The sequence below is a fragment of the Topomyia yanbarensis genome, chromosome 2 (assembly GCF_030247195.1).
Source record: "Topomyia yanbarensis strain Yona2022 chromosome 2, ASM3024719v1, whole genome shotgun sequence".
Classification (NCBI taxonomy): Eukaryota; Metazoa; Arthropoda; class Insecta; order Diptera; family Culicidae; genus Topomyia; species Topomyia yanbarensis.
The window spans coordinates 36,175,443-36,199,296 of record NC_080671.1 but is presented as its reverse complement, the minus strand read 5'-3'; the positions used below and the strand labels follow the sequence as shown (position 1 = coordinate 36,199,296).

Below are 23,854 nucleotides of genomic sequence, written 5' to 3'. Positions count from 1 at the left end.
GCTCGGTTCCGTGAGTCTTAGCTCCTCGCTTCGTCCCGATCTACTCGATTTAGTCCTCAGCGGTGGACCTGGCGTACTCAACGGGCCAGTCAGTAGGTACTAAAGTCTGTCCAGCGCGTCCGGGTTGAGCGTAGCTTCCGGTTAATTGGCGCCCCAACAACCCACTGCTAGCCGCTCGACGCAATTTGCTCGCTCTAATCCTCGGCGGAGGATCTACTCTACTCTCGAACAACCAGCACCCGGTGGAATGTCGAGGTCAGTCCAGTGATTCCGGTGGAGCCTGGTGTCCGGTTCGCTGGCGCCCCGACGACCCGAAATCGGTGCTACGTTGCGTACTACTCAACTGGTCCTCGGCGGCGGACCTCATCTATACTGGCGGAGAGTTCCCCAACGGCGGAATTTCTCCCGAAACCCGTTTTGTTAGTTCACGCCGGCGGTGTTACTATGTTAGTCTCTTCGCCACAGTCTCTGCATCAGACTCTGTTTACAGCTTCACACCTATGCTCTTCGACGATATTGTCAACTGCCATCCCTGGCTTACTTATTCGAACTTTTTCGAACCAAGGGCATTCGAAGATCACGTGTTCCAGTGTCTCTTGCTCACTCCCACACTCCGGGCAAAGGAGTGACGAAACATGTCCAAACTGATGCATGTCCGGAAGCAACCGTACCGGGCACAAAAACTGTGTCAGGTAGTTGAGAGTCTCTTCCCGAAGCACGTTGAATCGTGTTTCGGGAAGTGACTGGCCACCGACACCATACAAGAAGAAGCTAATACGGACGATGGGCAGGTGACTAACGATCAAGAAAAGCCTTCGACCCGGATGGAATACCAAACGTGGTGCTGAGAGCTGCGATCCTGGCAGTCCTGGACTTGTTCAAGATGGTGCTGCAGAATTGTCAATATGAAAGTATCTTCTCCAAAATGAGAAAAGTTCAAAAGCTGTTGTTGCTGCCTAAGCCAGGGAAACCACTGGGCTATCCGAGCTCGTATAGTCCCATACATCTACTGGATACACTTAGCAAACTCCTGGAAATAATGACTCTTAACATGCATGACGAAATGCACGCAGGATGAGAGCGGACTGTTGAAGATGCAGTTCGGATTTCGCAAAGGAGTATCGATAGTGGAGGCAATTCGGACAGTGCTCGCGAGTGCTGAGAAGCATCTACACAGAAACAAAGAGGAGATCGATACTGAGCTGTGGTCACGATAGATGTGAAGAATGCTTTTAACAGCGCCAGCTGAGGAGCCATCGCCCCAGCGTTGGACAGAATGAGATTTCCGATATCTATGCCAGATCCTGAGGAGCTACTTCCAGAGCAGAGTGCTACTGTACGGGAGAAGAATGAAGGTTAAGTAAGTCAACGCGAGTCACAGCGGGTGTTTCTCAGGGCTCCATTCTCTGTCTAACTCTTTGGAACGGGATGTTTCGTGGACGACGGTTCACCAATGGTGATGGGTGAGACATTTGAAGAAGTGGAGGTGTCGGTGATGGAGACAATATACGCGCTCGAGAGTTGGATGGACGAAGTCAAGTTACAAATTGCTCACCACACGACGGAGGTGTTGTTAATTAGCAACTACAAAGCAGTCCAGTGGATGCAGATCGACGTCGGAGGGCACGTGGTTGTATCGAAGCGTGCACTGAAGCAATTGGGTGTGTTAATCGACGATCGGTTGAGCTTCAGTAACCACGTCGATTACGCCTGCGAAAAGTTTTACTGCGATATCGGGTCTGCCTCGTGTGTGGCGGTGGAAACCGAAACGTAAAAAACTGAACAGGACGTACAGGCTGGAGACCACATGCGCTATCGCCGGGATGATCTCCATCTGCATTACCCTGGCGGAGGATATCGAGAGCTACAATCGGAGAAACATCAGAAACGTGAGGAAAATGGTGAGAATCGATTCGATCACTAGGTGGCAGCAAGAATGGGACAATACGGAGAAAGGAAGATGGAACTACCGATCCCAATCCTGTCGACGTGGATCAATAGAAAGCACGGAGAGGTGAACTGACAATAGAATCACCTGACAGCTCCTGCCCAATGTCACTGCTGTTGCTGGAAATGTGAGAATGCCGAGGACATACTGGAGCATGTAGTCTTCGAATGTCCGAGGTTCAAAGCGACACACAGGGAGATGCTTGAAATTGGAAGGCAAGACACCAACCCGGATAATGTCGTCTACAGAAAAACAAACGACGTAAACACAAGGAACACGGTCAACAGAGTGGTGACCCAGATTAGTGAAGTAGACCACGACATAGCACCGGGTATGGGTCATCGGGGCGCCAGCGAACTGGACGCCATGCTTCGCCCATAATCGCTGGACCCACCATGGCACCTTACCGACTGGCCCTAGAAAAATAGCGAAAACCAAAGGAGAATCGGTATCGGGAGAACTTCGCCGCCGCACAGTGGGACGAACCCGAACTTAAACCCATATATGTATGGTATGGTTTTTAGATGGTAAAGGTATTCAGAATGTTTAAAAATCAGTAAATATTTTGAACCAACTAAAATATGTGATGAAATGTTTCTGCAACTATTTCTAGCTAACTTAAGCAGTAACTGATAAATTGAGTGAACACAGTTGAGTGCTAGTCATTTGGTAAGACTATTTTGATCAGAAATTGTATAGCACTGGTGTATCTTAAGGGTACACGTTATTATCCAAATTAAATAGGACCATTTTTAAATTAACCGTATAGGGTAACCAACCAATTTTGAACCCCTAGAAGAAGTGAAATTACGTGAACGTCAAAAAATATTTGCTTGCCTATGTTTTTTAATGCAATACATGCACGAGTCTGCTCCAAAATTACCGTTCTTGAAAGAAAACTGTCAATGGATGTTTTATACATTGACATAAACTCGCAAATGACATTTCTTTACCGCATGAATTATTCACATTTTGGACCCTTCCACACTGATTTGGACAGTGTTCCAAGCATATTTTGGACACACTGAATGTGACTGAATATATTTTGGAAACAGTGAAGTTTTTTCTACTAAACTGACCTACTGACTCGTTCTCTTTGCAGTATATTTAATGCATGAAAGAAGAACATAAGCAAATCAGTGACTGCCAATCAAAAATGGTACCTTAATCTTTATATGCAAGGCTGACTGCATGAAGTATTTTTTTAGTTCTATCATTTTGAGAAATAGAAAAACTTTGGGTACAATTAGGTTACTGCAGACTTAACAAAGCAGCATTGAATGTTCAATAGAGTTAACAATAATATCTAGCCAAACATGTCAAATGGTCCTAAGTGCAAATGACAGTTTCTCTTTGTTTACTTTCTCTTTCGCTAATAACTCGGCCGTTTAAACGTTTGTTCCTTAACTCTTTGCATAGCTGCATGCTGCATGCTAGTCGAAATCAAAATGTTTCGATATATCCTGAAACAATATTGAAAAGTTTTATGATGCCGCCGTAATAATCGAAAGAGAAAGTAAACAAATAGAGACTCTCATTTGCACTTAGGACCATTTGACATGTTTGTATAGATATATTTCGTGTAACAATTCATCTGTAGGAATAATATGGAGTAACATCCTCAAGTGGATGATAAATCAAGGTTCAAAGTTCGTAAGAAATCTTCTTGTACTAAATATTAATTTTTAATTCATTTGTTTACGAGGTGGTTTTTTGTTATTCTTTCTAAGCTCAGTTTTTCTTTGTTTCTCTTCCTTTACTTTCCTTTTTGCCTTTTGCCTTTCTCATATAGAAAGGTTATGCAATCACTCTGAAAAACGTCAACCTAATCCCGGCCCGGAGGGCCGAGTGTCATATCCCATTCGACTCAGTTCGTCGAGATCGGAAAAAGTCTGTATGTGTGTGTATGTGTGTATGTATGTGTGTGTGTATGTGTGTGTGTATGTGTGTGTGTATGTGTGTGTGTATGTGTGTGTGTATGTATGTGCGTATGTGTCAAATAATGTCACTCATTTTTCTCAGAGATGGCTGGACCGATTTGCCCAAACTTAGTCTCAAATGAAAGGTGCAACCTTCCCATCGGCTGCTATTGAATTTTGGATCGATCGGAATTCTGGTTCCGGAATTACGGGTTTCAGAGTGCGGCCACACAGAAATTTCGCATAAAAACTATAGGAAAAATTAAAAATAGAATTTTTATTTTTGATGCTAAATGTATTCAAGGTGCATAAAACGTCGAGATTTGATGCAAACACGAAAAAAATTTGACGAAGATTCACGTTTTTGGATTTTGCACATTTTTGCCTTTCTCATATAGAAAGGTTATGCAATCACTCTGAAAAACGTCAACCTAATCCCGGCCCGGAGGGCCGAGTGTCATATCCCATTCGACTCAGTTCGTCGAGATCGGAAAAAGTCTGTATGTGTGTGTGTATGTGTGTATGTATGTGTGTATGTGTGTGTGTGTGTATGTATGTGCGTATGTGTCAAATAATGTCACTCATTTTTCTCAGAGATGGCTGGACCGATTTGCCCAAACTTAGTCTCAAATGAAAGGTGCAACCTTCCCATCGGCTGCTATTGAATTTTGGATCGATCGGAATTCTGGTTCCGGAATTACGGGTTTCAGAGTGCGGCCACACAGAAATTTCGCATAAAAACTATAGGAAAAATTAAAAATAGAATTTTTATTTTTGATGCTAAATGTATTCAAGGTGCATAAAACGTCGAGATTTGATGCAAACACGAAAAAAATTTGACGAAGATTCACGTTTTTGGATTTTGCACATTTTTGCCTTTCTCATATAGAAAGGTTATGCAATCACTCTGAAAAACGTCAACCTAATCCCGGCCCGGAGGGCCGAGTGTCATATCCCATTCGACTCAGTTCGTCGAGATCGGAAAAAGTCTGTATGTGTGTGTGTATGTGTGTATGTATGTGTGTGTATGTGTGTGTGTATGTGTGTGTGTATGTGTGTGTGTGTATGTATGTGCGTATGTGTCAAATAATGTCACTCATTTTTCTCAGAGATGGCTGGACCGATTTGCCCAAACTTAGTCTCAAATGAAAGGTGCAACCTTCCCATCGGCTGCTATTGAATTTTGGATCGATCGGAATTCTGGTTCCGGAATTACGGGTTTCAGAGTGCGGCCACACAGAAATTTCGCATAAAAACTATAGGAAAAATTAAAAATAGAATTTTTATTTTTGAGGCTAAATGTATTCAAGGTGCATAAAACGTCGAGATTTGATGCAAACACGAAAAAAATTTGACGAAGATTCACGTTTTTGGATTTTGCACATTTTTGCCTTTCTCATATAGAAAGGTTATGCAATCACTCTGAAAAACGTCAACCTAATAATAAATTTTTTTTTCAACTCGCATAAGGTTTCTGGATTTTAACAGGGGCGTAGTTGATGGTTTACGGAGAGGGGTTACACCCCCCCCCCCTCTACTGTTCACTCCCCTCCTTTAAAAATCTCCTTAAATCACCGCTCAGACCACCACCTCATACCCCTCCCTTTCAACCCCATCATCTTTAAACCACCACTATATTACAAAGCATACCAATTTAAGCTGGGGAGTCGTTCATTCATGGGACTTTCGCCCTCCTCACATACCCATCCCCGCATGACAAAATGAGTTAGCAAGCAGATAACATTGATCTAATGCTGATTAGGCTAATGGAGTATGATATTTTTTTGTTTCAAGTGTTTCACCGTCGACACGTAGCTCATCAAGTTCGTGGCTGGCATGCCATTGTGTATAAGTGCAAAGTGTACTAAGAATGTAATGGACATTTCCACGATTATGTTGAACATAAAAAGCCTCCGTGCCATAGTTTAGAGAAATGAGAAAGGCACAATTGCACCGCTAGGTGGATTAAAACAGGTTTTTCTTCAGTTTTCGCCTTGTGGTATTCAACTGTTCGGCGCAATGTTAAAACAGCAGGACTACGTCGCTTGAATCGTGATGTTCGTGTGAGTGTTTCAGGCGATTCTAGGAATTCAGCAAGCACACTCTTATTATCATTATTTAGCTGTGATATGTCTCTTAGATTTGTCAACATATAGCTCGTCGAATTCAACAAATGTTCTTCAACATGGATTTCAGAAGTCTCCTCTTTGGTCATATTATGGTCTTCAATGAAATGTTCCTCAATTTTCGACATCCATTGGTTTGAACATTTTTAAATAATTTGACCAAAAAGAGCAGGCGACCCACCGTTACGAAATTTTTCACTTTGTGATTATTCTAACTCGATAAACAAATAGCTGTCAAGAAAGAAAATCGAGGGGTGTCCAAAATAAGTTGATATCAATTTTTAAGACATATTGTGGACACCATTTATTTAAGATTTTTTAGATAAAACATTAGGAAGAAACCTTTTCAAACACGTAACATGCATAATACCAAATCAGACAAACTAATTAAATCGATAAAAAATATTATAATTGTGCATTTAAATCCACTTTAAAAATGTATCATTTCCACCGGTTCCTCTTGGCTATCGTTGAAACATGAAACGTTTTCGGTGATATTTTTGAAAACTGTGGATTCTGTTTAATTTTTAACAATTAGAGAAAAACCAATGATATTGAAACTTAATAGACAACCCAAGCAATGTAATTCCTGCTTAAAACCAAACAAATGCAGAGAAACTTGGCAGTGTAAGAGGCAAATACATTAACAGGGTCCAAAATATGTAGGGGTCCAAATTAGGTTCCTTTAAGACGCTGAAAAGTTGTTTTAAAAATGAAGATATGTAGTTTTCATATCAAGCAACCCAATAGCGAATTCAACGTTCCAAAATTATTCGAACACATCTTATTTGATCCGTAAAAACTAAATAATAATTTCTGAAGCACCATAATGAGATGTAAATCAATTTGTTTCAATATGGAAAATAAATTTAGTTTACCATAATTACTATTGAAAAAATCATTATAAAAGACAAAATATGTACTTACTTATGAGCCACTCTAATAAGTAGTAAAGTTAATTTCTATTTTCATAACCAAAATAAGAATGCTGCGGACAAAAAATGCTTTAAAAAGCTTTTTGAACCTTCAATACAAAATAATTATTTTTGAACCACCCTAATGTTTAATGAAGATTTTTTTACAAGTGTTAATATCAAAAACGATTTGGCACGCTAAAATTAATATACAAAAATTTTATGAACGATTTCGAAAAAATATATATATTTTTGAGCCACCCTAATGAAAAGTAAATGTTTATTTTTAATATGTTTTAATATCAAAAACTAAATCAGTGTACAAACACTACATAAAACCGTCCTATTTGAATCGATAGGGGAACATGGGGAGACTTGACCAAGCGCAAAATTTTATTTTTGGCCATGGCGTCTTCTATTCGATTCTTAAAATTTTTTCAAAAATATTTTTATACTTGTTTTGATCCCTTAAGGTAATTTTAAAAGTTTGGAATGAAAAATCCTCTTCTTGTTGTACATAATATGTCTTTTAAAACTGTGTAATAAATATTTTTTTATCAGTTAACATCACATTTGACTTTATTTCCAAACATGGAAGTCATATTAACCCTCAAAGGGGCAAATCATTTATTTTTTTTAAATTTTGTTCAAATTGTTTCATAGTTTTAATTCATTACTATGATCATTTTGAGATGTTTTTCGCAATGTTGTTTTGAAACAGTGTTATGTATTTAAGGGTTAACTATATTGTACACTATGCGTGTTGTGTTTAATGATCACAATAAGTATAGAAATGTATTATTTATGTATAATATAACTGGTAACAGTGTAACTAGTGTCTGACGGAATCAATTTTTGTAGTAAGACCCAGAACACTTAAAGTCAAGTAGAGAGGAATGCGCTACACTGCATAATAAGACTAGTTCTGGAGAAAATTTTCAATAGAAGCTTAGTGACATTGCGAGCCTCTTTCTCTTTGGATTATTACGACATCAATACAAAACTTGGCACTAAATTTTCAGTACATATCGAAAGCTGACCATGGTGCGTCCCAAAGACCTATTTGGGAATACAAAACTGATGGCCCCCAAATAGTTTGGTTTAGCTTTGGAACATTTGTTAGTTTTTTTGGCGATTTTTTTTCAAATGAATGGAATTAGGGTGGTTCTTGTGGTTGAGGCGTTCAAAGTATCGACTGTTTAGATGTGTGAATTTTACCTGCGAAATGCCCTACAATATAATAACACAAATGAATTGAAGCAAGTTTGCTAAATAAACAAGGCTATCTATAATGGTTAATCTGTTATGATTTTTTTTAAAGATTTAAGGTAGGGTGGCTCTTGAAAAATAGGGTTGCTTATATTATCTTTTGATGTGTTAATTTCTCGCAAATGCATTGTTCTAGAGATTCTTGGATTTTTTTTTTTTGGAGCACATTTTCACAGTAGCACTGATATTTCAATCCCTTTTGTTTGGATAGTTGCAAGTGATTTATACAGGTTTTCTTTAAACCTAACTATCTTCAAACATTGCGATTTGATTTTCAATCTATCAATTCCAATTGGAAGATCGACGATTGGTTAGTTATAGAGAACAAAATTTATGTATTTTTGAAAAGAGCTATGTTTTTTAACAAAACTTTTCATTAATATTCACGAAAGAAAAGATAACTATCCCAGGAGCGAATGTCATGATAACATTTATCACACTTTGAAGCTTTTTTTTATCATTGTATTTTTCGCGAAGATTTAGGAATAAACCATTTATTTATAGATATGTACATCTTTCATAAAAAAAATGTTAAAATTCATTTTCTTAAGTATTTTTTTTAAATGTCATGTAGCGCCATCTACATAAGTTATAAAGTATAAATGTCTTCAGTACATCTGTTAAAAATATCAAACAAACAACTTTGCCGAAGAAAGTTTTTTTGATAGAACACCTCTGTCAAAAGATAGAACTGATCCTGATCAGTTTCTACTTATCTAGATCAAAACCAAAGTTGTCAAAATAATTATCATTTCCATCTAAAATACTTTTTCTAAAGACACTAATCCTCCAGGATATATACCCAAGGTGCTAGAGGTTTTGAGCGTCGAAAGTAGCATTCTGCCCCACCGTACGACGACTGAATTTCATAAAAACACGAATAAAAGTGAATTCGCTTATTTTTTCTTTCATCTCATTCCATTTAACATATGATTAAAAATCTTTGAAACATTTTTAAAATCGTAACTTGAAAATCTAAAGTTTAAAAAAAAGGTTCCATTTTTGGCACGGTTCCGGTTTTGGCAACTGAAAAAAATAAAATTGTTGCCAAAAACGGAATCCTACTGTACTAGAATTTGCATGACATTGAACGCAATAACTAATGTTGGGGAGACTTGACCAAGTGGCAATTAGCTGAAGAAAGATACAAAATTCCTGATATTTATTATGCTTTGGTATCTACTGTTAATGTTAATCACGCCATAAAAAAATCCCACCTCAAACATAAGTCTTTCTATTTTAGTATTAGTAAACAAAGTTAGCAATAGTAGGACTGATTTCGTGACGTGTGAACATGCAATGCAAGCAGTACAGTTAATCCTTAAAAAGAAATGCATTAAAAAAAAATCGAATTTTATCAAATACAATCCTTTTATACTGTTTGCTGTTACCCTAAGGATCTCGACAATATGGGAAAAAATAATTACAGTATGTTTTATGTCAATATTTTTTGTTATGATTTTTCAAAATTCTCTTGATCAAGTCTCCCCGCAGCAGGGAGACTTGACAAAAAAACGACCACAGAAAAACTTTTGTAACTTTTCAAAAATTAAAATGAAAATTCTGTAAAAAATCATAAAGACGCACAATAACTTTGCACATTATATCTCAACGAATTTTGAGGGATTGAAGGCTTTTTTGGAGATTTATGAAGTTTTTGCTGAAAACCTGGCCAAGTCTCCCCATGTTCCCCTACGGCAAAGTTTTGACTTTAGCCCATCTTTTGTTCTAAGTCGTGCCACTGAGCGCCGGGAACTAGACTGAATAGACCGTGACGAGACACCACCAGTCGCGGGTCGTCGGAGCACCAGTCTAATGTAAAAAATCTCAGAAATGGACCCAGTAAAGTTCAGCTGGAAATGAACTGAAATTCTGGCTGGTTCCAGTGCGCATTCCGGCTCTAGTGACACAACCGATTCTAACTAGAATCGGTGTGTCACTGGAGCGAGCCGGAAAGCGAACTTGAACCAGCCAGAATTCCGGTTCGTTTCCGGCTGAGCTTAACTGGGGAACGGAACCTTTGTGACCATTTTTCCTGATACGAGAAATTGGAAAAATATTAGAGATATACGCACGAGAATGGGATCAAATTTGATGTGAATGACAAAAGGCACTATAATCACCTTTTGTCATTCACGTCAAATTTGATTGTATTCTCGTGCATTTATTTCTACTATTATTCAATCAATTTTCTTAAAATGTACCTTGTTTAAAGTGAAAAACTCTCAGGAACAAAATAAAAACTGATTTGTTGCCGAGAAAATTCAGAGACGTTCGATTTTTTTTTACATTTAGTCTAGAAAACACATTTTTGTCATTAAATGCCCTTGTACCCCAAATGAGGAATGTCAAAAAATGTAATGTTTCTGAACATTATACACGCAGAAGAATCGGGCCTTTTTGAAACAACGAAACGTTTAATTGAATATCAAACTTGACGAAAGACTGTTTCAAACTGAAATGGGCGTTTCTTGAATGCATATATTTGGTTTAGTTCAAGAAATACTTCTATTTGCATTTTAAATAGAAGCAGTGTTGAAACAAAATAAAATTTGTTAGATCGAAATGCTCTTTTTGTTAAAACCTAACAAAATCTTTGTTTAATTTCACCTAAATTTGAGTTGTTCTCTCCTTTGATTAATACTAAAGATTTTTTTGTTTCTTCTGACTTGTTTGTTCGTTGATTTTGTTGTTTCAAACGAAATATTTGTTGAAACTATTGAAAAGTCAAGAAATGAATTTGTTGGTAATTTCAAGCCACTACATTGATTGTATCAAAACTGAATCTTGTGTGTCACTACATCAAACAGGAAAATTGTTATTTAAAACCAAAATTTGTTTATTCTTACTGATTTTTTTCTGCGTGAAATTTGTTGCTATTTTGTTCCTGAGAACTTTATATGTTCAACAAGGTTTCTGAGATTTTTCCACATTAGAAAAAACTGCAAATAGATCAGTAAAGTTATTAAAATAGGGAGTTTTGGGGACAAAATGCCTCAAAACTCCGATTTAACATTTTTTCGAGAAACATAGAAGAAAAATATCTTCATTCAAATACTGAGAATGTTTCCTCTAAAAAAAGGTATAAACAATAATTTACCGAATGCTACTTCAAAAGTTATAGCAAGCATTTAATAGTGGAAACTGGGTCAATTCGGACCTAGTAAGAGTTATTGTGCTAAAAATGGAACCTTGTCAACCAATTTGCGAAAACTGATAGCTTGACCGATTGCGCACATTTTTTTTCTCAGATGGGTTTAAGCTCGGGTTTAAGCTATCTCTTATTAGAGTGTGTTTATGCGCTCTTGAACAAAAGATTGCTAAAAGTCCGAATTACCCCAGCCCTGGTCCAATTCGGACCACACGTGTTTTCTTTAATTGGCTTTTAAGAAAATTTCGATTCAAACTATACCAAATAAATTGATCAATATTCGAGTTTTAATCGCCCTTAATTGCCTAATATGAAAATTACAAATAATACTTATTTTCGGATTCATTATCTACTCACATAAACTTATCAGTATACTAGGTAATCACCACCAAACTATAGGAAGAATCAATGGTGAAATTGGCATTGCACACCAAAACTTACCACAATTTGACGTTCATTAAAATTTTAGGTCAGAGATCTTGTTCTACTATACTTACACACGATTGCACAATTTCCCACATTCGTTGGCTTGATGAAGTGCACTAAACAAACAAAATACAAGCGAGGACATGCCAATTGTTAAAAAATTTTAAGTATAAGCCAAACATGAACCGCTATGTTTGAAAAACGCTAAAATCAACCAAGCGCAAGCCCATTTCAGCCGCCAGAAAATTTGTCTAAGTATTGAAATCGCCTTTAAATCGCATTCGCAAAATGCATTTGTTCCTAGGGGCAATTAGCACAGGCGAGTTGAGTCAAACGTCAAACTGTTTAAATCGCCTGACCACCCAGTCAAAAAGGGCAAGTTGCTGGCTAAGGGGGGGCTATTGGCCAACTCGGATGCGCTAATTGCCCTTCAATTTGCCAGCAAATTGCAAACATGAACCGCCATGTTTGAAAAACGCAAAAGCAACCAAGTCCTTTTCAGCCGCCAGAAAATTTGTCTAAGTGTTGAAATCGCCTTTAAATCGCATTCGCAAATTGCATTTGTTCCTAGGGGCAATTAGCACAGGCGAGTTGAGTCAAACGTCAAACTGTTTAAATCGCCTGACCATATTTGTCCGCATTTTTTGACCTGGTAACGGCGATTAAATGGCGCGTTCCCTGGGCGATTTGGGGGCGATTTAGAGGCGGATAGGGCGGCAAAAAATGATGGTGGTAAATCGCCCAAATGTTGCATTTGAAATAGCCCCCTAATTGCCCTTTTTGACTGGGTGGTCGAAAACTGCTGGTGTGTCGAGGAGTGGTACTATAACCCTACTGAAGGGTGGCGGTAAGAGTGATTGTTTAGCGGATGGGATGGCTGCCCTAACCGGTCCATGAGTGAGTTTTTGAATGTTTTTGCTTTTCTCAATAGAATGCAATGTAATTGCTCTGAAAACCGACTTTTTAACGGAGACCCGGAGGGCCGAGTGACGTATACCATTCGATTCAGTTCGTCGAGTTCGGCAAATGTCTGTGCGTGTGTGTCTGTATATGTGTGTATGTGCGTCTATGTGTGTGTATGCAACCAAACTCATTTTTCTCAGAGACGGCTGAACCGATTTTGACAAACTTAGTCTCAAATGAAAGATACAACGTTCCCATAGGCTGCTATTGAATTTCTAATGGATCCGACTTCCGGTTCCGGATTTACAGGGTGATGAGAACGATCACGCAGAAAATGTCGATTTTAATAAATTCTGCAATGAATGTATAAAGGTGAATTTTTTCCAAAATATGACCACAACTGCTTCGATTTGTAGTATTAGGTCATTAACAGCCATTCAAAGTCTCTTTGGCCAAATTGGCCTCCATCATCGGTTCTGGAAGCCCCGGCGGAGGCATCTAAATTCAGAATAACAGTCACATCGGTTTCTCGGAGATGGCTAGACTGATTCAACCAAACTTAGTCTCAAATGAAAGGTGTTGCGCTCCCGTAAATGGCTATTGAATTTCATCCATATCCGACTTCCGGTTCTGGAGTTACGGGTTGTGGGGTGCAATCACATAGCAAATTGCGATTCAAACCGATACTCCAATGAAAGCAAAAAAGGTAAAAATTTCGCTAAAATGTCTCTCAAACAACTTAAATTTGCAGTTCTAGGTCACCGACGGCCAACCAAACTATCGTTGACCACATGGACCACCATAGACGGTTCGGGAAGTGCCCGGGAGAAGCCATCTTTCAAAATTAACGAACTCACATCAGTTTCTAGAAAATGGTTGGGCCGAGTTTCACAAACTTAGTCCCAAATAATAGCTATAATATCCTCACAGATGTCTATAAAATTTCGTACAAGCGATCCGTATGGGTCCGGAAATATAAATTAAACCGTCCGGTCACATATGAAATTCTTATATAAGCCGGAACTCAATTTTTTTTTTCAAAGGGAGGACCCCATGAAATTTCAGAAATCGAATTCGTATTTTTGATGCCAAACATCTTTAAAATACATGAAACGTCGAGATTTTATGATATCTCGAAAAAATTAAAAAAAAAATCTACTTTTTAGGACTTTGCCGATTCCGCACCTTTTTCAGTTCAATATTACCGTGACTGTTTTTTCTTTTGCAAAATTTTAAAATACGAATAATGATTTTTTTTCTTGTATATAGCTGTCAAGTCATTCTGAGGATGTTATCGACTGAATCAGTCAAAATTAAACGGCAAAAACGAAGTATTTTCTTAATCCGACATCATTTTCTAGACTCCTTGATAAAGGTGAAATAAAATCACCAAAACTGTCGGATTAAGAAGCAATACTTCGTTTTTGCCGTTTTATTTTGACTGATTCAGCCGATAACATTCTCAGAATAATTAACAACAGTCGTCAAACAACTTAAACTTGTCAAGTCATGTATAATAAAATTGTAATGTATACATTTGAAAGCTTTTAATAAATATAAGCAACTGAAAAATTCTCGTGTTCATGATTGAGAAAGGCACAATTGCACCGCTAGGTGGATTAAAACAGTTTTTTTTCGGAACATTAAACCGACAGAAAATAAACACACAGACATCGTCGAGGTGAGTCGATTGGTATATGAGCCGGAAAAATCTTCAAAGTTAAATCGAATTCTATAAATAAGAAATATAAAACATAAGGCAATGGGAGATTAACAAATATGTAAATTTCATTGTCACAAAATTTGCTAAATTTAATCTACGCCAAAAATTGCCTGGTTTTCAATTTTCAATTATTTTATATAGAAAGATTGTGCCATTTGCACAATAATATGACTACGAAAATGATAAAATGCCCTATGACATGCATAAACGTCCAATGGAATCAAAATTGTGCAGTTGCGACTTATGAAATCCTTAAGCAGGTTTGCATCAGTGTAATAAAATACTACATCTACTTCTTATTTTATTGTTCAACTATTGAAGATGCAGTAAATTCGATTTGCCCATCCTGACTGTGATTGTCGAATGTGTACCGGGGTGCCTTTTACCCTCCCTTACCCTATCTAGAATCTCATCAGAGTTCTTTCCCAGTCCTTCGGCTTGATTCCATAGCATCAATCGTGCCAACAGCGGAAGAAATCCCTCAAGAGCCGGGACAGAATTCAATGCGCGTGACCTTGCACTCGTCAGTCAAGAAAAAAGATCAAACCACGAAGTTTACCTTCCATTTTTGCATCGTTTCTGGCCGCCACCCGCACCACCACATATTTCTTCAGCAGCACCATTTACCTCCCCCCCACCCACTTCCAATTTTAATGCTCATGAGTAGCTCTTTGATGTTCATCCCCATCGATTCTGGGATTGTTTTACCATGGCATTACCATTTATTTCATACCCAAGACCTCGCCTCCATAGCCACATCCCATTTGCTCGTTTGTCCGATTGACGATCGTGGCTCTGTTATTGCAATATAAAAGCCTTTTCTCATGTTCTATAGACCAAGTCCTAGCTCAACAGAAGAAGATGCACTAGTGTCACAGTTCCTCTTGTGGATCAAACCCATCGAGCCAGTTTCAGATGCGTGATATGCAGATGGTGATGGTTGAAAATAGAACCGCTACCCTATCATCATACATAAAACAAATGACTCCGATGAACTTGATGATGAAAAACGAAAGAAAAAAAACAATCCAGCCAAGTAGAATGAGATGCAGACGGACGGACGGACAGACGGACGACGGACAGGCGGAATTGAGAGAGCTAAAATTTAAATTAAGCAAACTAATGGATGAGGAAGGCTATATCGAACGGCATGCACATACGAATGGGGGAGGCTGCAGAAACGAACGAGCAAACATACACACCGCTAATTATAGTTTGGAAGCGAAATCGTGGTGACATTCGACTGCGGAGAAGAATTTGCTTCGTGGAAAAATAGCGCATTCGATGATGAGGGGGAATTAAACAAGACAGCAATTGAAGCTTGTTTGGGGTTATTCATCCTGCCACAGCTAGCGTGCAGTCAGAGGAGGGACTGTCTGCTCCGGATGCAATGATTTCTAGTTCATCTTGACTATCGTGAAGGGAACTGAATGCGGCAATAGCTGCAGTCGATCTACAAGTTCAAGTTCGTGGGATGTGAAGTCTCGTTTTTTTGGTCTGGGAGAGGTCAAAATGTTATTCTTGTTGAGATTTTAATTGAATCATTTAATGCAAACCGTAGTACTTAAAACTTGACTTAATGAACTCTTTCTGGGTACTTTGGCTAGCGTTTTAATGATGTGTCTGAATGCATCGTCCTTTCGGTTGTTTTATGCTCGGTAACTGTTCTAGGGTTGATGGTATCTAATTTGAACCAGTTGGAATCATATTTGATCGTTGGGAAGTAGATAAGACAGTTGTTTAGTTTACTTTAAAACTGATCGGAATTTCGAAATTATGGCACCAGTTGTTGACTGGCTAGCATGATTGCTTCTCACTACAGTGGGTCTGGGTTTAATCCTAGCCGTCAGTGCAGACAGAGGTTGGCAGAAAATAAATATGAATAAAAAAAATTAAATTTCGAAAGGAGGATCTGCTGTCCACTAGTAGGGTGACAACATTCGATAACATTATCTTGCTTGCGGCTAAAGCCAAGAATTGATCCACTGGGTTCCTGCTCCCATATCGTAAGAATCGACAAAAGCAGAACCCTCTTCTTAATTTACTGCATCTTTAAGACATTCTTATTTTTTGTATTAAATTCGTGAATTAGTTCTTATAATTTTTCTAAAACTGCTTGTTTCGCCTTCTACTACTTGAGTAAACGAGGCGCGCCTGAAATTGCTAGTATGTCCGTCATACAAAATAAGGTTATAGGTAGTACAGTTAATTCCTATTTTGGGCAGCTTGAAACTGTTTCAAACTCTCGTCGCGAATACCACCGATAGTTTTTAAGTTGTACCCTCAGTTTATTTACTGCATTTAATTATTTTTTTTGAGATTCTTTGGTGCTATTCGTTTTGCTAGTTTGTCTTTTGTAAAAATAATATTTGGATTAAGTATGCTTCTTTCCTTACTGTATCCCTAAAATGTATTTTAGGCACGGACATTCAAAGACTTCTGAAATATCTCGTGAATCACAGCACAATTGTTATCCAAGTCTTTACTAACAATCTCTTGTCTTTTATGACACTTGTGGAGTGCGCAGAAGTATAAATGGTCTATGGCAATAGCAAGGCCCGTGGCCAGGAGGATCGGGACGGGCTTTAAAATTATTGCATCAATCTTTAATTCTGATCTGATGAAATTTTGAGTAGTTTCTTATGAAAAGAATCAAAATATAAGACAATAGTGGGGTGACCATATCAGACGACTAAAAAACCAGGACAGTCGTGAGTCCAGCTTTCCGCTGACGCAAAGTCAATTTGACGGTACTTTCTGCTCGAACATACCTGGAAAATTTTTTCTAACTTTTCGGTAGCGTTCAATTTCTGCAAATAGTTGAACCAACCAGATCTTTATTTCGTGAGAGTGAGCTCACCTAGCATTACTTCAGATTTACAAACATGCGGTTCTTTCTATATAGAATTAATTAATATTAATACGAATGACTGCAGATGTTGGAGAAATCTTCAACCAAGCTAATCAAGCGAAATATCTTGAGATAAACCGCGAAGAACAGTCGTGAAGTCTTCAGTACTAGATGGACATCATTGAAGTACAGCAGAAACATCAACAGTATCAGGTGCCTTCCATGAGCCATTATACACGAGGCGGTTTTCAAAGACCTTGCTTCTTCTATGTGAATAGCGCGTACAGTAAGGCATGTCAAGAGAACTCCCCATCTCTTCTCTAGCCGTCGTCCCACAGCCACTTCCATTGGTCCGAAATAGTCCACACCAGTGTGGGTGAACGGGCGAGTGAATGTGGCTAGCCTGCATCTGGGAAGGTCCGCCATAGCTGGTGGACGTGGTAGAGCCGTCCGTATTTTGCACCGTTGGCAGTCAGTTCTGACCTTAGAATATACTCTGCGCAAGTTATAAATACTGAACCTTTGTCTTATCTCGTTAATGACAGTCTCGTTGTTTCGATGGTGAAACTTCTGGTGGTAACTCTCGATGACCAGCTTGGTGACCGCATGATCTCGTGGAAGGATTATGGGAATTTCACTTCCATTGGTACATACTCGCAATTTATTGTTCTACCGCGCATTCTCAGGATTCCATCCGCATCGACGAAAGGATTCAACTTATAGAGTGGGCTTCGTTTCGAAATAGCGTTTTTTTTTGGTCTTTAGCTGTCAGGATTGCAAGATCTTCACGGTAGCTGTCGTGCTGTGCTGTGCGATAGTGAAATTGTTCTGCTCGGCGAAGTTCCTTGCTAGTGAGAACTCCGACCGTTCGCGTGCCGCGTATGTCAGCAAAACGAAGAACATAAGCAGTAACGCGAACCAAATGTCTCCAATTTGAGTAGTTGTTCGCTGGTAGTACTATGTTGGAACTTTCAAAGTGTACATGAACAGTGGCACGGAGCTCTTCAGCTGTACTCTCCAATTTGGAAGGCATCTCTGGCCAATCAGTTTCAGATGTCCATAAGAACCCGAGTCCCTTGTACCACCTGCTGTCGTTAGTTAAGGTGGGCTGGTGTTGCCATTTAGTGCCTTCGTCGGCGATGTTCCACTTCGTTGGAACCCATCTCCACTCGGAAGCGTTTGTCAACTCTAGTATCTCACTGGCTCGTGCTCCCATGAATGGACTGTACCTACGGTGTTCAGAGCGCAGCCAGGATAACACGTTTCGTGAGTCTGACCAGAAGACACGTCGGTTTATTTTGATGGACAAACCACGGACGACAGAATCTGCGAGTCTTGCTCCGATGAGAGCTGCTTGAAGCTCCAGTCTAGGGATTGATAAGTACTTGAGCGGTGCTACCCGCGTTTTGGTAGCAACCAGCGTACATTCGACCGTTGTTCCGTCGACGTAACCGAGATACACTACTGCTGCCATGCCATTTTCTCCAGCATCGACGAAGGTGTGAAGTTGGATTTCTGTTCCAGTATCGGCTGAGGTAGTCTGTCTGTAACATCTAGATATACTCAAGTCTTCGATTTGAGGGAGTAGCTTTATACACATTTGCCATTTTTCAAAGCATTGTTGGTTAATCTGCTCGTCCCAACCTACGGCCGTTTGCCAGATCTCCTGTAGCAGCACCAAGGAAGGAACATGAGATAGTGTGCGATGAGTCCTAGTGGATCGTAGATACACATTAGAGTACGTAGAACCTCCCGTTTAGTAGGACAACGTTTCCCTTCCAGCAGGTCCTGCCCTAGTTTGATCTGATTCAACTTGAAGGTGAAACAGTCGCTATTGGTGTTCCACCACATCCCAAGTACCTTTTCTGTGGCTAAATTCGACGAAAAGTCAAGACTTTTTTCCTCTATTCCGGTGCCGCAAATTGCTGAGAGAACTGCTGCAGAGTTGGTGATCCAATTGCGGATTTCGAATCCACCTTGTTCTTGAACGAAGCAAACCGATTTCACCAGGTCTGTCGCTTCCTTTTCAGTTTCTAAGCTGCATAACATGTCATCTACGTACGTGTTTTTTATTATTGCAGTAGTAGCCATTGGAGCCTGTCCACTGAAACGTTTCGCATTAAGGTTCTACGTGAATTGTGCGCTTGCCGGGGAGCAACATGCGCCGAAGGTCATGACTTCCATCACGTAGATGCTAGGTTCCTTTTGGCCAATGTGGTCTCTCCACAAGAACCTCTGGATATGCTGGTCTTCACTGCGAATGCGTACTTGGTGAAACATTTCGCATATGTCACCAGCTACTGCAAACCGGAACTCTCGAAATTTGTACAGGACCGATGTTAATGGAGTAAGCAGATCTGGCCCTGCCTATAAGGCAGAATTCAGTGAGATTCCATTCGACGAGGCAGCGGCGTCCCACATTAATCTGATTTTCCAGGCTTATTGGGGTTAGTGACTGGGAACACTGGCAAGTACCAGGAACGTTCATGACTTTTCATCAGTTCATCCTTTGTGAGTTTCCGTACATAGCCCTTTGACATCTGCGAACCCGAATGTGACGATGGTTGCCCGAACGGAAAATGTGTTGCACCCAATGAATGCATCTGCGAGGAAGGGTTTATCAAAACCGACTCCGGAAAGTGTGAGGTGGACAAACCACCAACGACGACTCCCGAGCCTTGTGAACAAGGCTACGAGGAGAGCAATGGAACATGTATTCCAATTTGTAACGAACAATGTATTCACGGTGAATGTATGGCTCCGAATCAGTGCGAATGCTACGAAGGATACTCGAATGCTAACTCTACAGCGAATCATCTATGCCAGCCGGTTTGTTCGAACGGATGTTTATACGGAGACTGTATAGCTCCCAGAAAGTGCATTTGTCACAAAGGCTACGGAAAGATTGCGGACGAGTGCATTCCACTGTGCGAACGGTGCTCCCTAGGACACTGTGTTCGTCCAGATGAATGCATTTGCGATCGAGGATATGATCTGATTGATGGCGATTGCGTTCCGATTTGTGAGGAAGAGTGTAAAAATGCTCGGTGTACCGGACCGAACTCCTGTACGTGCCTACCGGGCTTCAACTATACGGATATTAACTCACTATTTGAATGCTTACCAGTGTGTGATGATGATTGTGAAAATGGGGTCTGTGTCGCGCCAAACACGTGCGAATGTAATCCAGGTGAGTTCGTTTTTCAAAGTTGACTATAACGTGATGTAATCTTTCTCTTTATTCAAGGATTCGTGAAAGATGACGACGCCTGTGTGGATCCGATTGTGGTGTGTCAAGCGAGATGTGTCAACGGTATCTGTAACGGGGATGCAAAGTGTGTTTGCAATCACGGCTACACCATGAACATGATTGGTTTGTGTGAAAAGACCTGTCCAGATGGCTGTGTCCACGGAGAATGTGTGGGTGGCGAGTGTTTATGTAATGAATACTACCGGCTTACAGAGACGAACTCTTCAGTTTGTGAGCCGATTTGCGATGATGGCGACGATGACGAATACGAGAATGGATGCTTGAATGGCAGATGCATCGAGCCCAACGTCTGCCAGTGCGACGATGGCTATGACTTCGTTGATGGAAGCCGAATGCGGTGCCAATCGGTTGAAGAACTTCGTCTGGAAAAGGAAAGGCAATTGAAGGAAAAACTGTGTTTGAGCGATTGCAGTAACGGAGTGTGCGAGCAAGGCTACTGTCAGTGTTCGATGGGTTATGTGAATCCCAAAGCACAGAACCATCGATGCGTTCCAGCATGTGAACCTGAGTGCCAGAATGCCAGTTGTGTGTTACGCAATCGCTGCGAGTGTGATTTAGGGTACGAATTTTACAATCACAGTAGCACAGTTTGTATCCACGAAGAGGACATTAGACGCTTTAAGACACAGCAGAATCAAGAGCATTGTGAAGAAAACTGTCAGAATGGTAATTGTGAAGAGGGAAAGTGTTTCTGCATAGTGGGTTTCCGTCCTTCGGCAAGTGACGAATTTAACTGTCAGCCATATTGTGACCGACCGTGCTTGAATGGAGTTTGTGCTGGTAACAATCGCTGCAGATGTTTTGAAGGATACAGGAATGATGACAATGGTAGCGCTTGTGAACCAGAGTGCGAACATGAATGCTTGAACGGTCATTGTGCTGGACCCAATGAGTGTAAGTGTGATCCCGGTTATGTGTTTGAAGCGGGAAGTGTAAACGTTTGTGAAAATGAGTTATCGAAAAAGGAAATTATTGCCAATGAGAAACAGCTGGCTTGTAAAACGAAGTGTGATAATGGTATCTGTATCGAAGGACTATGTGAATGTTCCGATGGGTATCATAATGCGGACAAATCGAAACTAACGTGCGAACCGTTGTGTCCACAAGGATGTGAAAACGGTGAATATTTGGCTCCTGGGGAGTGTTTGTGTGCTGAAGGCTATGAATTAACCAGTGAACATGGCTGTGAGCCGATTTGCGAACAAGATTGTGTGAATGGATTCTGTAGTGCACCAGGAAAGTGTGAATGCTCAGCAGGTTACGCAAGGACAGATATCGAAAGTATGTGCGTAGCCGACTGCGGTAAAGAGGGTTGTCTAAATGGACACTGCGTTGCTCCAAATGTTTGTGAATGCTTTGCCGGTTATCAGCAGAATGAAGAGGAAGGGACAAGCTGTCAATTAATACCGGAGATTATCTATAAAGTAGACAGGTGAGTTCTAGTTTCAAATTGAAACCATATCAATCATTAAAGGTTGTATTGAGCGTTTTACACTTATATCTACACAGTGTGCATCATTCGGTGCGTATCAGTTGTAAGAATCAAAATCTTAGTACACAGTTTAGTTCAAAATCGATTTATTACGTATACTGACGTAGAGGTCTCGAGTCCAAAGGTAACTTTTATCTGAGACCTGGCGTCACATACGACCAAACAACATGCTCAATATTGTGACAATCATAGTCACAAGGATGAAAACTGTTCTTTGCGAGCCCAATAGGTAACTTGTTCGTAGCATGAGCCGACACAACATACAATTGAAATCCTAATCCAGATTAATTCCACTGAACCAGCGTCCTTTAATGAGCAATGCTGTAAAATTTATTGATACAAAATTCATACAAGTAACCTTCTAATGCTTTTACTTCATAACAGTTTTTGCAACCGGCCGAGACGGTTGTGCCTCCAGGTGGAAGGTTTTGTTCTCGAGAGAGTGACGGAGTGCGAGACGCTGTATGCGTTTTTGTGGGAGAGAGAGACCAGTTTGTTAAGTGTGAGTCGACAGTTGATACGTCGGAGGCGTGGTCAACGGCATCCTCGGTGTTTTGACAGCAAACCGCGGGTAGACGAATTTGCCTACCGCGGTGGCAGAAATCGACAGTGATCGTGCCTGTACACACAGAAAAAATATATTGTATTGGTGTCGTCGGGCAATTCTAATCGACGAGAGGGGAAGCGTCACAGGTAGACCCATTTGCTCTATTCGTCTACCGCAGAAGTGGTACGACGAATAAGGAAAACAAGTGGCACCGAAAAGTGCCGCATCGACAGTGGGATTTTCGCAGCAAGCCACAGGTAGCCACATTTGTTTACCGCGGCGGTGGAAACGGAGAGAGCGCGCTTGTGGTGGTGATACCGACGAGCAGCTTAACCGGAGAGAGTTTTGAAGTGTTGCAGGTAGGCCTATTTCTCTACTGAAGAAGCAACGTGACGAAGAAGGACAGCAAGTGTCACCTTGTCAAACAACGGGCACCGAGTTTACAACGTAACACATGAGGTGTGTTCTACAGGTATAACAGGTATATTTTTCATTCCTTTTTGTGATAGTTTTTCTTGCTAGGTAAAATGGATGAAGAGATGGGAGAACGAGTAACAGACCCTCCCCCTAAGCCTTATGCTGAAAATGTAAATCCGACTAGAATTAAAATTTACCCAGAGTCGTCAACGGGACCATGGATTGTATTTATTAGGCGTAAAGTAAAGGCGCTAAATATTATTCAAATTTCTAAAGATTTGACTTCGCGATTCTCGGATGTAAAAGAGATCGTCAAAGTCAATAAAGATAAAATACGCATTGTCGTTGGTAGTCTCAAACAAGCCAATGCAATTGCTTCTTGCGAGCTTTTTACGCGTGAGTATAGAGCGTATATTCCTTCAAAGGAAATTGAAATTGATGGGGTCATCACAGAATCGAGTTTGACTGTTGATGACATAATTAAGCATGGGGTTGGTCGTTTCAAAGACACCATACTTAAAGACGTAAAAATACTTGAATGCAAGCAATTGCATTCAGTATCACACGAAGGAGATAAAAAGTTTATCGACTGTCTGACTCATTTCGAGTGACTTTCGCTGGGTCTGCGCTGCCCAACTATGTCATTATTGATAAGATTCGTCTCCCTGTTCGCCTTTTTATCCCTCGTGTAATGAATTGCCTTAATTGCAAACAGCTTGGCCACACAGCCACTTACTGTTCCAATAAGGCACGGTGTGGCAAATGTGGAGGTTCTCATCAAGAGGATACATGCAATGAAAATTCAAAAAAATGTTTAATGTGCGGAGAAAACTCGCATGAGCTCCCTGCATGCCCCATTTATAAATTGCGCGAGGATAAAATTAAACGATCCTTGAA

At 40.1% G+C, this 23,854-nt stretch overlaps 1 protein-coding gene across 1 annotated transcript; it reads left to right on the top strand.

Annotated features, from left to right (window-relative positions):
* The first annotated feature begins 635 nt into the window (after window positions 1-635).
* On the top strand, window positions 636-22,095 carry LOC131679425 (tenascin-like). Its single transcript, XM_058960157.1, has 4 exons — window positions 636-692; window positions 19,760-20,420; window positions 20,478-21,933; window positions 22,011-22,095. Exons 1-4 carry the CDS (start codon window positions 636-638, stop codon window positions 22,093-22,095), a joined length of 2,259 nt encoding a protein of 752 aa, XP_058816140.1.
* Window positions 22,096-23,854: the final 1,759 nt, after the last annotated feature.